The sequence below is a fragment of the Patagioenas fasciata genome, chromosome 8 (assembly GCF_037038585.1).
Source record: "Patagioenas fasciata isolate bPatFas1 chromosome 8, bPatFas1.hap1, whole genome shotgun sequence".
Classification (NCBI taxonomy): domain Eukaryota; kingdom Metazoa; phylum Chordata; class Aves; order Columbiformes; family Columbidae; genus Patagioenas; species Patagioenas fasciata.
In genome coordinates this window covers 26,055,501-26,071,313 of record NC_092527.1, presented here as the reverse complement: position 1 = coordinate 26,071,313, position 15,813 = coordinate 26,055,501, and the positions used below count along the sequence as shown (strand labels likewise).

At 37.1% G+C, this 15,813-nt stretch overlaps 1 protein-coding gene across 11 annotated transcripts in view; it reads left to right on the top strand.

Moving 5' to 3' along the window:
- Nucleotides 1-15,813, top strand: part of EXOC6 (exocyst complex component 6) — a 94,052-nt gene that overhangs the window by 13,344 nt on the left and 64,895 nt on the right. For 10 of the 11 annotated variants that reach the window (XM_071812002.1, XM_065843362.2, XM_065843367.2 and 7 more), the window contains exons 2-5: nt 6,408-6,579; nt 7,867-7,914; nt 8,064-8,154; nt 9,057-9,102. In XM_071812002.1, the coding sequence (XP_071668103.1) occupies nt 6,408-6,579; nt 7,867-7,914; nt 8,064-8,154; nt 9,057-9,102 (357 nt within the window). Of the gene's footprint in view, nt 1-6,407; nt 6,580-7,866; nt 7,915-8,063; nt 8,155-9,056; nt 9,103-15,813 lie in introns of those variants that run through there. The other variant, XM_071812006.1, reaches the window with a different exon arrangement.

The window sequence follows — 15,813 nt, the reverse complement described above, 5'->3', positions numbered from 1 at the left end:
TGGGGAACCTGCAATTCATCCTAGAAATGGGACAGAACAGGATGGACTGGGAGTGTGAAGATGGTGGAAGGTGACAAGGCATTAGTGAGGAGGTATTTTGTCCTGTAAAAAGATCAGTGGGTTTTTTTCTCTATTTTCTGACCTTTTTGTTTTTTAATTTTAAAATAATTAAGACCCTTTGCTGTTAGAACCTATTATTGTAAATTATTACTAGGATGAGAATTGTTCATTCTAAAAATTTACAGTAATGCTCCGTAAGCTCAGAGATGTTTCTCCTGAATGTGACTTGCAATTAAAAATTGAATCATTGCCCACTTTAAAAAACAAAGAAACACACACAAAAAACAAGCCCCAAAACCTTCAAGAAATAATAGATTTATTTTTTTTTAACCACAAAGGGGTTTGTTATTTTTTTCCTTTTATCTAATAAACTGGTTTAGTAATGAATTTAATTGACAGAATTGTTTATTACCAACCAGGAATTAATATTATCTTCTGAATCATTATTTTGTTATGAAAGTTATGGAGCTTTTATTTTTTATAAAATAAACTCTTCAAGTTCATTTTTGCCTGAAACCTGAATACCTGCACAGTCCTGCTTACCATTGAAAAGTTATAGCTATTGCCACAGATATGAGGGACAAAATTACTGTAGTTCTTATTCCAGTTACTCTTGGAATTCACTTTTCCATGCTAAACTCCCACCAAATAGATTAGAGCAGAAGTTGTATTTAGGTTTCTGATTATTCTCATTTTCTAGTGGGAAGGCGACATAGATGTGAAGACGGGGTGAGAAGGGAAAAAGCAAATTTAGGGTATTTGCTGAACTCTCGAGAAATACTTTTAGGCTCCTCTCCTTTCACACTTACGAGTCTGTATGTGCTTCCTTTGCCTACCTTTCCAGTAGTCTGGTCAATGTATTCAATTAATTTCTGGCTTATGATACTTTTCAGCCTGTGAGTTTTTATTTCCCTCCTCCTTAGTGAAATGCTGATCCTCTTTTAATCCCATTTACACTCAGGCATTTAATAACATGTATCCTGGCTGTATGCATAGAAAACATTTGTATGAAATGCTAGCAGAAATGTATTTTTAAAGCTGCACTGTAACCATTTGTGAAAGATCTATGATAGTGGCTCAGAGTGATAATGCATATGTATGGGGCTGTCATTATAGAATGGATCAGATGATTTGAGGGTAATTAATTTTTTAAAAAAATATTATTTTGTGAAAGGTCAGGTTGAATTCTTGGCAGATTAGGTTTTGTGATTCTGGGCGGAATTTAAACTAGTTTCCTCTGAAGGTTAACCTTTTTGCTTACTCAGCAGCTAGGATTTTTCTGAATAGAATGGTGCCCTCTGGTGCTTCAATAGATTTTTGCATGTAAACACAAAAACTTGTCACGAAGACCTATTAAATACATGTTTTTCATGTTGTGTTTCGGTTTTGAGAATAAAAATTGTAGGGAGGTTTTTTATGGTATAAAGTAACCTTGATTTATTTTTTCAATTGGAAGATGGTGCTGTATCTGAAAATTCTTTTTTTTTTTTTTATTGAGACCGGAATTCAAAGCTGTTCATGCTCGTCTTTCTCCTTTCAGCACAGCTGGTAAGAAAAGATCAAGGGAATATATCCCTATTGAAATAAAATTGAGCCAGTAGCTGAGACAGCTTTCTCTTTCAAGTTAAGCTGTTACTGACTATTCCTGGTTCATTTTTTTTCCCCTCTTTTGAATACTTTCTGCACTAGATTGTATATATCTAGACTAGCATTAATATGACTCGTCCAGTTGTTGGGATGAGTGAGTAAAATAAGTCTCTGTCTATATACAGTTCTGGGAAATATAAACAAATAACCTGCTACACTACTAGATGTGTGAATCAACCTCTAGTAGTCTGTAGGTTCCTATAGCTGTGTAGATCAGAGGTTGAAAGCACTTGTAATACAAACTGATCATGTGTTTCAGTTTTACTCAGTTCCAATTTGTGCTGTATTTTGGACCACTGACATCCACTTCAGGGGCCCCTGAAGAGGATCCTTGGGGTTCTTCATTCAGAAGTGTAAAAACGTAAACAGAAATTGAAAGAACTATATTACACATGTAAAATTTCTCTTCACAGCCTAGGCATGTTTGCCCCTTTTTATGACACTTCCCACTGACACATGTGAAGCAGCTTATAGTGAGAGGGAGATTTTTAGGGTAGATGTATTTGGATGTAGTGGTTATTTCCTTAAGAAATGCATCTGGAAGAGTTACCGCTTCCTCACTCTCTTCCCAGCAGAACTCTGTGTGTGTGTATGTGTTGTAAATTCAGGTAATTTTGTCTTGTAATTTAAAATAAATAGCTATAGGACACTTTTAGGTTTCCACGTCTCTCTCCAAGATATTGAAATACGTTTTTTTGTCTGCCTGATGGTTTAACTCTGATGAATGCCGAAGGGCTATCAGGATTACTTACTGTGCCATAATCTGTTAAAATGTACACCTTCAAATAATTATTCTAAGGTAGGAATTACTTTATTTAGATACATGTAGGTGATTTTGGAAATGTATCTACGGAAAATAAGCTTCAGTAGAAATAAACCATACTCTATTATGCGTGATGTTCCATAATGGGTGAATCAGGTGTGGATCCCCTCGGTTGTGTTTGTAGTTTTGAGAAAAAGCCTCATTTCTGTGCATGGCCAGAGGTGGCATGGCTGTCCTGAGTACACTTACACTTTCAAAAAGGCCGGTGCTTTAGGTCAGACTTCCTTCTGAAGCCTCTGAAATAGCCTGTGTATCGTGACCTAAGAGTACAGCGTCTTAAGAAAGTTATGAACTTGTTTCCTCCGTCTTCTTTCTTCACACCTCAATCAGAGAGTTGTGATATGGAGTGTGAATTTCTTTTAAGTAGTGTGATGATTTATTTCTTTAAGCAGTTCTGTCTCAGGAGTTTTTTTGCTAGTGTGCTGAAAGAGGGATGATTTGTTATTGTTCCCACAAGATGGAGCTGTCTGCATATGTAATTAATATGGAACTTATACTACCAGTGAATCTTAAGGAGCTCTGTCAAAATACTGGTTTAGATCACAGATCACCTTTTTATTAGTATCTCTGCAGAACACAGTGTAATTTAGTATGTTAAATAGTAATCTTATTTTAGTAAGGTAGGCTAATTGTGTGGTTAAGGCAGTGGATTTGGATGTACACAGTATTGGCGTATTCCTCCTCAATTTTAAGCATTTTTTCCCTGTATGATTTGGAATTAAATATTGTGATAATGCCCATGAGAATTATCAATCCATACTTTATTTATCATCATTAAACTGAAGTATAAGTAGCTTTAACACTGAGAAAAAAATAATAAATACCAATTCTTATAACTGTGAATACTGTACTGCCTGTGTTATATCGTTTGTGCTTCCAGAATTTGGGGCTATGTTTTCTGCAATCGTTTGGTCACATTTTAAAGAAAAATCTCCTGATCGCAAATTATTTCCCTCCCTCAGTATTTTAACAGCACGTCTGCTAGCTGGCAAATCTGAAATCGATAAAAAGGTATCAAGACAGTTAGGCTGAACTGCAGCTCCTGGGTACCCCGAATTATCAGACAATAACTAAGTCCAAAAAGTCAGTGCATTGCTACTACCAAAGAAAGCTTGGTGGTACAAACTCGAGCATGGAGTTCCTCTTGCACCATCTTTTTACAGTCTTATTCTCATTTTAGGTATATTTGGTCCACTGTGTTTTACTACTGTTGTCAATTATGATACACAACTTACAAGTACACAATGACAGAAGACTCCTCTCTGTGATAATGACAATCCTTTCTCACTTCTCTTTGAGAACATTGGAAGGAGACCTGAACTTGGAGACTCCTTCCACACTTAGATGAAAGGATCAAGGAAGCAGTAATAAATCGAACTTCTTGCTGATTTTTCCTTTAGCATTTAGTGCAGTATAGATGGTGAGTCCAGCCCATTTGCTGGAAGCTCATGCATGCCCAATATCTATGAAGGCCCTGTCTGATGCCTCTGGTCCTCCTAATATTTTTATTTCTTCTCAAGTAACAGTACTCTGGAGACAGGTGGGTGTCCTTCTGTGGCCACCCTGTGGGTTCCAACATCTCTGACCCTTTTCTTACAGAGACAGAGCAGCACTCATGTAACCAGTTTGTCCTATGTATTTCAAAGCACTAGAACGTTAGTTGTTGAGCCTTTTTCTTGTTCCTTTCCCATTTCTTTGCAGGTAACTGTGATATGGTCTATATGCTTGCCCCCATGTCTTCAGATGCAGAACATCAGGGTGCCAGAGGAGAGCTGACTCAGCACTGACTGTGTGTCTTGCACCTTTCTTTCCCCCCTGGCTGGGTTGCTGCGCCTCCCTCCAACCAGCCCCAGGTTTTGGGTGCAGATGTTTCCCACTGGCAGGTGTGGGTCACTCATGATCTTCCACCACAGCCCCTTAAACCTCAGTTGTCCTAAGCAACCTTGAGGAATCTCTGTCGGGGAGTCTGACAGGAGCCTCAGGAGGAGAGAACTGACTGCCACATTTGCTCCTTCCAGCTGTCATTTCAAACTGCAGCAGTGGAAAGGGTGAAGACTGTTTTTCCATTTATGAACCACTTAATGGGTCAACAACCTTGGATTTTCCCCTGGTGCAGTTTGGAGGAAAGAACCTGCCTTTCACAACCTTAGCCTTATTTTCCTATCGATCATAAGCAAAAGGGGGATATTCTAGGAATATTTTATTGAATAGATTTTTCCTGAGAAAATATCTGCTGCACAAAGGCAACCAGGAATTGGTTTTCTTCCTTTGGCATGTAGGACAGCTTATTACTTTTCTCATGTCTCGAACTTAAGTTGCTTCTCTGAGTCCAAGGTCAAAAGGAACTCAAAAGGATGAAGGATCTAGTTACAAGTGTCTTTTCATTCTCTTTTATACTATTTTCTTCCTTGAAAGGTCAAGTTCTTGTCAGACACTCAGCTATGGGTTTGTTGAACGGGTGATGGTGACCCCAGATCTCATCAGAGCCCAGCTGTCTGGTTAGAAAAGAGGATCTCGAAGCATAAGGGAAGTCAGACTTCTCTGAGAAGACTGGCAGGGAAGTACTTTCCCTCTGCTCAAGAGTTTTAGAGGCTTTGACTGACTGTTGCTTGGGTTTTGGACTTAGGACTGGTTTTACACAAGCTACACTGAGACCATTGGAACTTCAGCCTTTTTTTTTTCCTATCTTAAGATATTTTTAAGAATTATTTTAAAGCAGCTTCTCCTTTTGCATTTCTGGAGAAAACTTTGTAATTATGAAAGGAAATTAACAGCTAAAAAAAGCAATTTAAAGATTTTTGATCTGGTTTTTTTGGATGCTTGTAGTTTGCAGTACAAACATGTTCATATATTTATGACTTTGTCATCCTTGTATTGTTGCTCTCATTCTATCTGAAAAGCTGCTTCAAAAGTTACCTGTCTTTGCTGTTGTTGCTGTATCAAGTTATTAATCAAGTTTTGGAACTGCCTTTGCCTTACCCTTCTTGGGAGACTTCATACCTTTGATTTCCAGTACAGTTCTCTGTAATATTTCTTTTCTTGCTTCCTCTACTAAAGTCTAAAGCTTTAAATTACCTCATCTCCTTTGCCTGCTCCTATTTTTCCACACAGCTTTCTATTTCTGATGCAGCTCAACAAGCCACGCTGGTCATTTCTCTAGGAGTCATGTTCCCTGTTTGATGTTTATAAGCGTACTATTCAAAACAGTTAGTAAAATAAGCCAAAAGACCTGATTTTAGCCATTCCTGCAAGCCAGATCCCATGGAGGTAGCAGCCTCAGACATGTGCGTGTCGTGGTTTTGCTTTGGGAGACGCTAAGCGTGGGCAGGAGGGGCAGACGGCCCTGGGGATTGCCCTCTGCTGGGGGTCCGGCCGCCGCTGCACAGTGCTCCCCTTGTTCTGGCTGGAAGCATCCAGCCCTGGTTTAGTTGGGTAACTCTGATGTTAGGAATACCAGAAAAGCAAATTTGTATGTTTGCACTTCTTTGTATTTAGCAAAGACTGGAATTTGATGGAAAAGTGATCCATGCTATTTGAGGTGGTTGGAGAAAATAATTTGTTTGTACCCATATGTGAGCATTAGGGCATAAATAACAGACCAGCGAGGCTCAGGTCAACCATGATATAACTGGTTAAGCACCTGGATTAATGCCATAAGGGCTGGGTTCTCAGTTCTCAGTTTTGTGCCATGTCTTTCTTTTAATGCTAATTTTGGTGGAGTGAATCACAAATGATGCCACCGTAACATCAAGTTTTCGTGCTCTTGGTTTTGTTTTTGATTTTTTTCTTTAAGAGAGGGTTTTAAAAAAAAATCCTTGCATACTGCTTTTAACTGGGGGAAAAAGTAAACTTGGATTTTCTTATTTGTGTTTAACAGGTCTGTATATGATGACCAACCAAATGCACATCAGAGGTTTATGGAAAAACTAGATGCCTGCATACGTAACCATGACAGGGAGATAGAAAAGATGTGCAATTTTCACCATCAGGGCTTTGTGGATGCTATTACAGAACTTCTTAAAGTTAGGGCTGATGCAGAAAAATTAAAGGTAAGGAACTATTTTTTCAGAGTTTCATATATCATTGTCTTAGAATTTAAAGAAATAACTTGATTCTGTTACCAAAGAACAAGAATTTAGTGATTATCACACACACTCTTATGTTTGCAACAATTTTTCGAAATTGGATTATTTAGAATTTGTGATTAAAGATGTGTTGCCTGATCCAATAATTTACATTTACAAAGCCAAATATTTCATTAGGTCTAACTCTGGTTTTTTTTTAGTGTATGTTTTCAGAAAATGTTACCAAAATTATTTTGTCCTTTTTAAGGGCTTTCTCAGAAGGGAAAGAACAACAACTGGTAAACCAAATGTTTCTTACATAGGTCTTTTTCTAATCGTACGTTTATATGTCAGACCTTAGAAAAATTTAAAATCTTGATTAGCAAAATAGAAATATTGCCATTATGCATGAAGAAGAGATTTTCTTTGCTCTGTAATGAGTGGAAGAGTAGATGGAGTTAGTAGTTTTTAGAAATGAGAACTAAGATTTACTCCCAAATCAGAATGCAGAATAGTGAATTATGAGATCCATCCCTTTTAGCTCTCTTTACACTTTTGAGAGCAAAATATGCACACCAGACAGAATGAGCATAGTTCATCAGAGGTTATGATTAGAAGAGCATTATATAAAGGATATTCAGATAACAAGAGACCAAATACAGCGTCAATGAGGTCATTGAGCATCTTTGTTCAGAAATTAATGAGATTTTTAATAAACTAGAATGTGCTTCCTTATTATGATGACCTAATGAGTCACTTACTATGTGGGAAAATCTGAGGTCGAGCTTTGCCTGCACCTGCAACATTAAAATGTTGCTGTGGTTTGGAGATTTCCACGTTTGATGTTAATCAACCACCCAGTGTTTGCATTCAGCAAAGTATGAATGTTTAATTACCATAAAATGCAATCACCATTTCTTACAGACAATGAATGGCCCATAGAGCTCATTGAGGTTATCAAAAAGGGACCAGTGGTCAATTGGGTCAATGATTTGAATTGTTTGACAGACCTAAAGAAACAAGGAAAGTTCAAAAATCCCAACTAAATTTGAGAAGTTTGCCACAGAATCTGTTAGAAAGAACTGTCATAAGTAATTGAAGTTAACAAAAGCCCTTTGCGATCAAAAGTTCAAGTTCAAGCTGTAGAGTTAATTTGAATTTGCATTTCTTTGTTCTAAGTTTCTCATGAAGCATGATCTGATTACAAGGGTGAGCAGTCACATCAGGGCAATATATGCATATTTGTCTAACAAAGGTGAAATTATTTTTAAGGTCCAAGTTACTGATACCAACCGGAGGCTTCAGGATGCTGGGAAAGAGGTGAGAAAATGATGCCTCCTATATGAGCATTATGAGTATTTGTAGCAAATTGAATTTATTTGCATAATCTAATTGTGATATTCTTTCTCTCTTAAAAAACAAAACAAAACAAAACCAAAAACAACCAAAACAAACCACCAACCTCTAAGGTGATAGCCCAAACAGAGGAAATAATCCGATGCAGAGTTCAGCAACGGAATATTACAACAGTTGTGGAAAAACTGCAGTTGTGTCTTCCAGGTGAGTGACCCACAGCTAAATATGATGGGAAATTAAATCATTTAAGTCACAATAGCCAAAATGCAAAATCATTTTCTCTTTAAGTTGTCCTGTAGCATCTAGTGTAACAAACCAATTATAATGTTTTAAAATGATGTGAACGTGTAAGTTCTGTCTTTTGCAATATTTGATGTAATTATGCCACTTTGTGAGAAGACAGCGAGACACATAAATGATGCAAACAATGTAGCCACATACAGCTTTAAATGAAGTAACATTTTTAATGTGATAAACAATGAATTTGTTGCTTAAGAGGGTGGATTTTACCATTTGAATTCTATGGAAAATGCTAATCATTCTGTTTCAATGTTGTACTTTTAGCTTTGTGTCATTACAGGCTTTGTTTTTTTCATAAAACGTAATGGCCCTAAATGAAGTTTCCGAAATGTAATATTTTAGGATCGCACACAGCTCTATAAGGATTTTATCCTATTCATGATATTGGCATAAAACAGATTTGAGAATTTTTCTTTGTGAAGTCTTGTTGTTGACTTGTTATGAGTACAGTAGGTGGTACTGTTGCCATTTAATGGAGGCAGGTCATAGGCTGGTACTGCAGATAAAGTTATGGTATGTAGTAAGTGAATGAATATGCTTGATATATATATATAGTGTCTACTGGTTTGTTTAATCTTAATTATTTTTCATTTAAAAGCTGTTAGGAGTTCAGTTCTTTTTTCTTTCTTAGCTGCCTCCTAGAATATTTTTTGCTAGTTTTCTTATGTTTATGATATAGTAGGAATTAAATAAGGTAAATTTAGCATATGCTTTTCTATGGTTTGTCCTTTACAGTATGTATTTTCCTCTTTTACTAACTAAAGCCACAATAAGATCCATGGGTTAATCTGCTTGTTTTTATGCAGTGCTGGAAATGTACAGCAAACTAAAAGAACAGATGAATGTAAAAAGGTGAGTCAACTTATTTCTATGAGTGAAATATAATACTTGTAAGTAAACTGATAGAATAGCAAAGACTAATGTAGACAAATATGTATTCTAAGTCCTGTAGCTTGCTATGTGTACTCTTCTTTTCATAATACTTTGTGTCCCAAAAATGTCATTGCAAGTGAACAACTGTTAAATATAAGGACTTCTATGAGCTTAGTGATTGCCATGAAAAATAATGTTTGCTTGAATGAGTATGACATACAGTGAAATTATGATTATAAAATGTGAAGTAAAGTGTATTATTTTTTAATACTTAAAACAGCTTAAGAAGCAAAAATAGTAAGATCCTTAGGGAGTAAGGATCTTTCAGAGTACATTAATACCTGATTAATCTATCACGATATATTTAAATTCAATTAATAATCCAAGAAAAAGGGACACTTAAGTTCATATACCTTTCTTCAGACCTATCTGGTATCTCTATGCTAATTTTTCTTGTACATGAGATCATGAGAATGAAGTGCAAAAAGTGTCTTCTTTTCCCCCCCACTATGACAACCTGACTTGTTAAAAAAAAATTAAAACCATAATTAAAAATAAATTTCCATGTATGTGACCAATTGCTCCTTCCTGTGTTGTGTCTTCACTTTACGTCTTCTCAGAGAGCCACTCGCTGGTGCCGTAAACCCAGTATCCCCAGTTCTCCTCCATGGCAGCTTGACTGCCCCTGTCCCCCTGTAGCTGTCGTCCTGTCCCACTGGGGCTGATACTGCTGCCTTGCACCTCATGCACACCCGCCCCAGCAATATAACCGCTGCTATTTTCTTCTTCCTGACGTCTACGACATCATTGCCACCTTCATCCCTGCCTGCTTTTTATACAGCCTCAGTCACGCCGATTGCTCTGTGTCTTCCCGTGCTGGATTCATGGTTGTTGCCGTTGCCTCTTTGTGCACCTGGCACCACTGCAGCGAGCTCCTGCTAAACAAGTCTGTCTGGACCTGACTATTTCCATTTGGAACTAGCTGTGCATGGTTAGGTGTCTGCACGTCTACTGTGTAATCTAGATCTACTTTTGGACTTTTTGTCTGGATAGCCAACACCTCCTGCCATCCTGCTGGACATCTGAAAATCCTCAACAATGACCACTGTGTATGAGTAAATCGGTTCTAAAGCCGGTGTGCAGACATGTCCAAAATGCATCCCATCTACTGTACACGTCAGAGCAATCAGCATTGCAGCAACTTTGGCGTATCTTTGCCAGTAGTATATGTGCTACTTGATACCTGTGCACATGTACTGTCTGTGAGGTCTTCTGAAGAAACAGAAGAGCTTTAGGAATGACTTAATAGCTATGGCGCTATGCTGTCTCTTACTACAGTAAAAACTTGCTAGATGTGAACCAGTGAATCTTATTGGCTTGACTGCTGTTCCCTGTTTCCTCTGAACAAGGCACTGGTTTGACATCTGCTTAGAGTAGTTGGCAGCGTGTTGTTGCAGTGCTCTTGGAGCACACAGATGTGAACAGTGCAGCACCCTTGCTGCTCTGGTCAGAGAACAGACTGCAGGCTGTGCTGGCTGAATCCCACCACTTCCTTCTGCAAGGTGGTCTGTAGAGTGTGCTACCTTTTGTGTGTTGAAAATACCGAAACACTGGGATCAAGGCCTGCATTCTGCCATTCACTTGCTCTGTCAGGCAAGACAAGCAACATCCTGGTTTTGGAATTGCAAGGGAAGTTATAGTTCCTAAAGTTATCACAGAGAGATCACTTAGGTGAGGTAGGATTGCAGATGGCTTTTAGCATTTTGATTTCATGTTTACTAGTAGTTTTGGAGGGTCCACTGATGGTTGGTATGCTTTCTGAGAAATCATCCGCACTCTTTAAATCTAAACCTAAATTCTGTTATTTAACGGATTCAGATCTGATAATTTTCCTGTGGAAGGAGTTGCCAGAGAGGAGGTTTTAAAATTCTATGGAAAATACTAATAATTCTGAATAATGCTTTGATATTCCAAACCTTGAAATCACGCAGAAGGTTTAGATTCTGCTACAGGCTACTGCTCCAGCTCAGATATCTCTTTCATTAGCTATGCTACAGTTACTGCTTGGACTATGATTTACAATTCCCTATACTACAGCCTGGAGGTGGCTATCCCCTGGAACTCACAGGTAATTCAAATGGTAATTTCCTTGCGGCTTAGCAGGGAACAAATCCAAAGAGTGAGTGTATCCTGCGTCACTGTGACTGAGCAACAGCAAGGACATCCGTAGCATCAGTGCAGAGACCTGATAGCTGATGTTTGCAGATCCAAGGAATTTCAAAACTGACCTTCCTAAGTTTTGCTCTGAAGCTTTCCTGGAAGAGTCAGAGAGAGGAGCATTCACAATCCCTGTCTTAAAAAAACAATAACGAATGTTTATTTCAGGCAAAGATATTTTTTCTCACAAACCTTCACTGGAGTTAATGCAGTGAATGTTTCATTGGTCTTTTTTTTAAAAGACCTCTTTTATTTTGACTTTCTCAGCTTGCAGCTTTTTGGAATATATTTTCATGATTCCATTGTCTTACAGTCTTGCACTATGAATATAGTAGTATTTCTGATGTTTAAAGGAAGAGAAGACAAAAGTGTGGCTGTTCTGTATTGTTGAAGGACAGTTGTTTTAAGATGAAGATTGGAATTCCATTTCCTTTTCTGCATGGCAGATGCCTTTTAAGGAAATGCAGGATTTGGGGTCTGGAGTACATCCTGGTATATGCAGATAGAATGGAGATTTACTGTGGACTCCAAAAAGCCATCTGTTGGTAGTAACTTTTGGTCCCTACAGATGTGGGGTATGTTTGAACTGATGACCTGGAGGTGAAAGGCTCTGTATCCTATTTTTCTGTCTCCTGAGCCATGCATAACACAAATTGACAAGAACTATAGTTGTGAGAGGAAGTAACTGTGGAATCTGCTCTCAACAAGCACAATTGGCTGGGAAGAGTTGTAGAAGGTTTAAAGTCTTAGCTGAGGAAGCAGAAGCGCAAAGCGTGGATTCTCCACTGCTTTCCAAAACCCCTAGTGGGGGCTATGCATTTACACTGAATACCTAGGTCTTTAATTTAAGTCAGAGATAAGATCATCACACATTTTATGCAGCTGTGTTGCCATTTGGATTTTGATGTGTGTCTCTGGAGAAAGTTCCCAGCTGCTTCATGGGATTGTGGTCTAATTGAGAATTGTTAGAACCGGTGTTTTTGCAAGTCTTCTTTCACAATAAGTATTACAAAAAACCCCAAACCCACCATACAATGAAAATAATTAAATTAATCTGTTAAGGTTGTTGCTGAATCTTCTTGAATCTACCATGAGAAGGACTAAAGAAAGAGTGAGCTTGTTTCCCTGAAAGACCTGGTTGTTTTTGTTTTGACCTTACTATAAGCTTTCTTCTGAACTGTGGGAAAGACAGAGTTGCGTAGTTATTTAGGTTACTAAGTCTCACTGAGACAGTCATGCAGCCTTTCTCAGAATGAACCTTCCAAGCATTCAAATAAACCTGAAGACATAAAGGATACAAATAGGAAATCTTCATAATTAATGAAATTTTGTTCTACGCATGTCTGTATGGAAAGATGCTGGAACAGATAAAACTGATGGTGATTTAATTTTGGTTTTCTGCATGTTTTGGGTCCATGTCAAAATGAAGCACTGGAATTTACCAACCGCAAATCAATACCTCACAGAGGTACCATGGGTCTGGCAAAAAAAACCCCAACAAAATATATATCTGATAGTGAACTGTCAGATGCTTTCTTCTTCACTGTTCTCACAACCCTATTTGTTTGATAATTTATGTTTTTAAAAAATCTCCTACCACATCATTATGGATGAAACAGATGTTCCACACATCTTGGGTTTTTTTCACATAACAACTCTTTAATGTGATTTTCAGAAATATTGGGATTTTGACTCACTTTACAGAAGTTTCGAGTTAGTAGTGCCTTGATCTCAGTTTGTGGTCCTTTGGGGCAACTGATAAAATTGGTATGCTGGGGAAGTTTAAAATTTAGGTTTAGAATTGTTAAGGCAACTAGATTTAAAAAACAAAATAAAAAAATAATTGTTCATGTGGTGAAAGGTTTTCAATTGCAATTTCAATATATTCTATGCAAGATCTCCATGAAGGTGACTTTTCCACAGTATTATTGAAAAATTCCAATAAGCTCCCTAAATTTGTTTGGTACAGTACAAAAAGTTTGTCACATTTACTTGTTCTGTTGAATGTTGTAAGCAGGAACATACAGTATTACCTCAGAGGGAAACACAAAAGTTGGAGAACACTATTTTTTCTTTGTAAATTAGGTTTGTTTCCTTAATTAAAATAAAATTATAATTTTAAGATTATTGTCTCTCATCTTGTTTTTTTCAGCAGGAAATTTTGGGTCATGACTACACATTTCTTTTCTCAAAAGGCTTGTGTACAAAAGGGTTATTCTCAGAAAATTTACAACCTTTGAGTTCATCTTGCTCCTGTCCAGAGCAGCTTCTTGACTGCTCTAGTTTAACTTGATGGGGCTTTTTCAGTAAGATTCAGAATTTCTCTTAACTGCCTCGAAATGACACTCTGCTGATAAAAATCTTAAAAGTGCTCTCTGTCATTTAAAACATAACTTAATACTTTGGGTACACTAAAGTGACGGTCCTTTTTCTTTTGAAGTTTTTGTGTGTTGATGTTTCAGATTCTAATACAAGACCGGACTACTCTATGCCTGGTACTTGGCCATTTTGTAAAAGGCCAGCTCAGTTTTAGAATAAGATGATACAAAACACTAACATTAATGTTATGTTTTTATGGCAGTTGGTTGGTTGTTGTGTTCTCCTTTCCCCATCCCCCCCACCCCCTGGCCTACTTCTAGCTGATTTTAAAAGTTTCCGTTTTTATAGTTTGGAGATGTTACTAAAATCCATCTTACAGTTTTCTGGTTCTGATGACAAGTTTAATCGGTTCTGGACAGGCTTACCATATGACTTCTATTGATGTTTCAAACTGTGTCTTCAGTTTCAAAGCTTCCATTATAAATTTTGCACTGGGGTACATATTCTTACAAGATTAGCTCAGAAGAACAGACAGAGGGCAGCTATTTTTATACAAGAAAATAAGATTGAAGATACTTCTTTAACTCATTTATAGTCAAATGGGCAATCTTTACCTTATATGATTGAACATATATGATAGGAACTAATACTATTGTCACAATTTTCAGCATTAAGTCTATTTTTAAAGCAAAATATACAAATACATAATTCCTTGAAATTATATGCAAAACTTTTTAGTTTAAATCCTGACCAGCAGATGACCTTCAAATTAATAAGACTTGAGTGCCTTATCAGAACAGATGTTAAAAGGGCAAGATCTTGAGCCCCATATATATATATGTAGTTAGTAAGGGACTCTAGAATGGATTTTAAATGGATTATGTTAATTCTGATCTCAGAGACAGCAGTCAAAAACCTTCCAGATGAGCTAACAGTGTTCTGATAAGCTGATCCGTATAATTTAAATAAAAACCTTTTATACAATTTTGATGCTATTATGGTTTTATTCCCAACAAGTCTCACCATGTGGCACTCTTGGTCATTTTCTATTTAAAAAAAACCAAAACCCCCCACACATAAAACCATCAGACCCTCTCTTATCTGCGACATACCCCTTGCCTTATGTATATTTTATATAAACCAACTATATAATAAGCTCCTAGTTTACACTTGAAACCTCTTTATTTGCAGTCTTCTGAAAAGAGTTCTGTTCTGGAATAAAAGAGAAGATTTTTCCCATCCTCTGGCTATGCTGAACAGTTAACTTAGAAATGTCTTGATTGAGAAAATTGAAAAGAATGTATTTATTTCAGAATGGAACAAGAATTTATGACTGAAGTATTAATAATATATTATTGCTTGTCTACAGAAGGGGAGCCAGCAAGCAGCTTGAAATGTATTTCAGTTTAGAAGTCTTTACTCACTACCTCTGCAATTAATATCCAGAAGCAAAAGAACTGGAAAGGACACTTCTCCAGGTTTTCTTGAACATTTGAAGGCACATTCTCATATTCAGCTTTTCCTTTTCGAAGTGACTTGGTTATTTTCCAGTACTGATTGTGTAGAACTTTCAGGAAGAAGGAACTAAACTTATAATATGAAAGCTAAAAAAGGCTTAAGGATATTACTCTGTATTTATGGAAAGAAAGGATTGGAAATAACAGCAAATTAAGTCAGTCTGATCTCAGTTTTTCTACTTTTCCTGTTCAAACCAAGATAGAAGGCATCAATTTACCTTGTTCTGCTATCATAAGCCAAAATAAATGCATTTTTCTTAAAACCTCTTGAGTGGCTGGTAAGAATACTGTATAAAAAAATTATTGTCACATCTAAAACTAATTGCTGTCCTGTTCATGTTTGACCTGTTTCCTGCACCTCTCTTCAAAATGTTGACATCACAGATTTGTTGGTCATGGTGTTTCTGTTTAGTGCCTTCTTAGTTTAGCTGTTTATCCCAGAATTGGCCCACTTCTATTTGCTTCATCTTTTCAATAAAGTAAAATTTTTCACAAGCATTCTGCCTTAGTATCCCCTGTGACATTTGAAAATTAAATAGAGAAGGGTATTGACTTCAAGAACAGGCACAGAGAAGCCTGACTCAGCTCTGAGTCACCTCTTTGTGGTGTTCATCTCTACTGATTGTAAGAGGAGGCA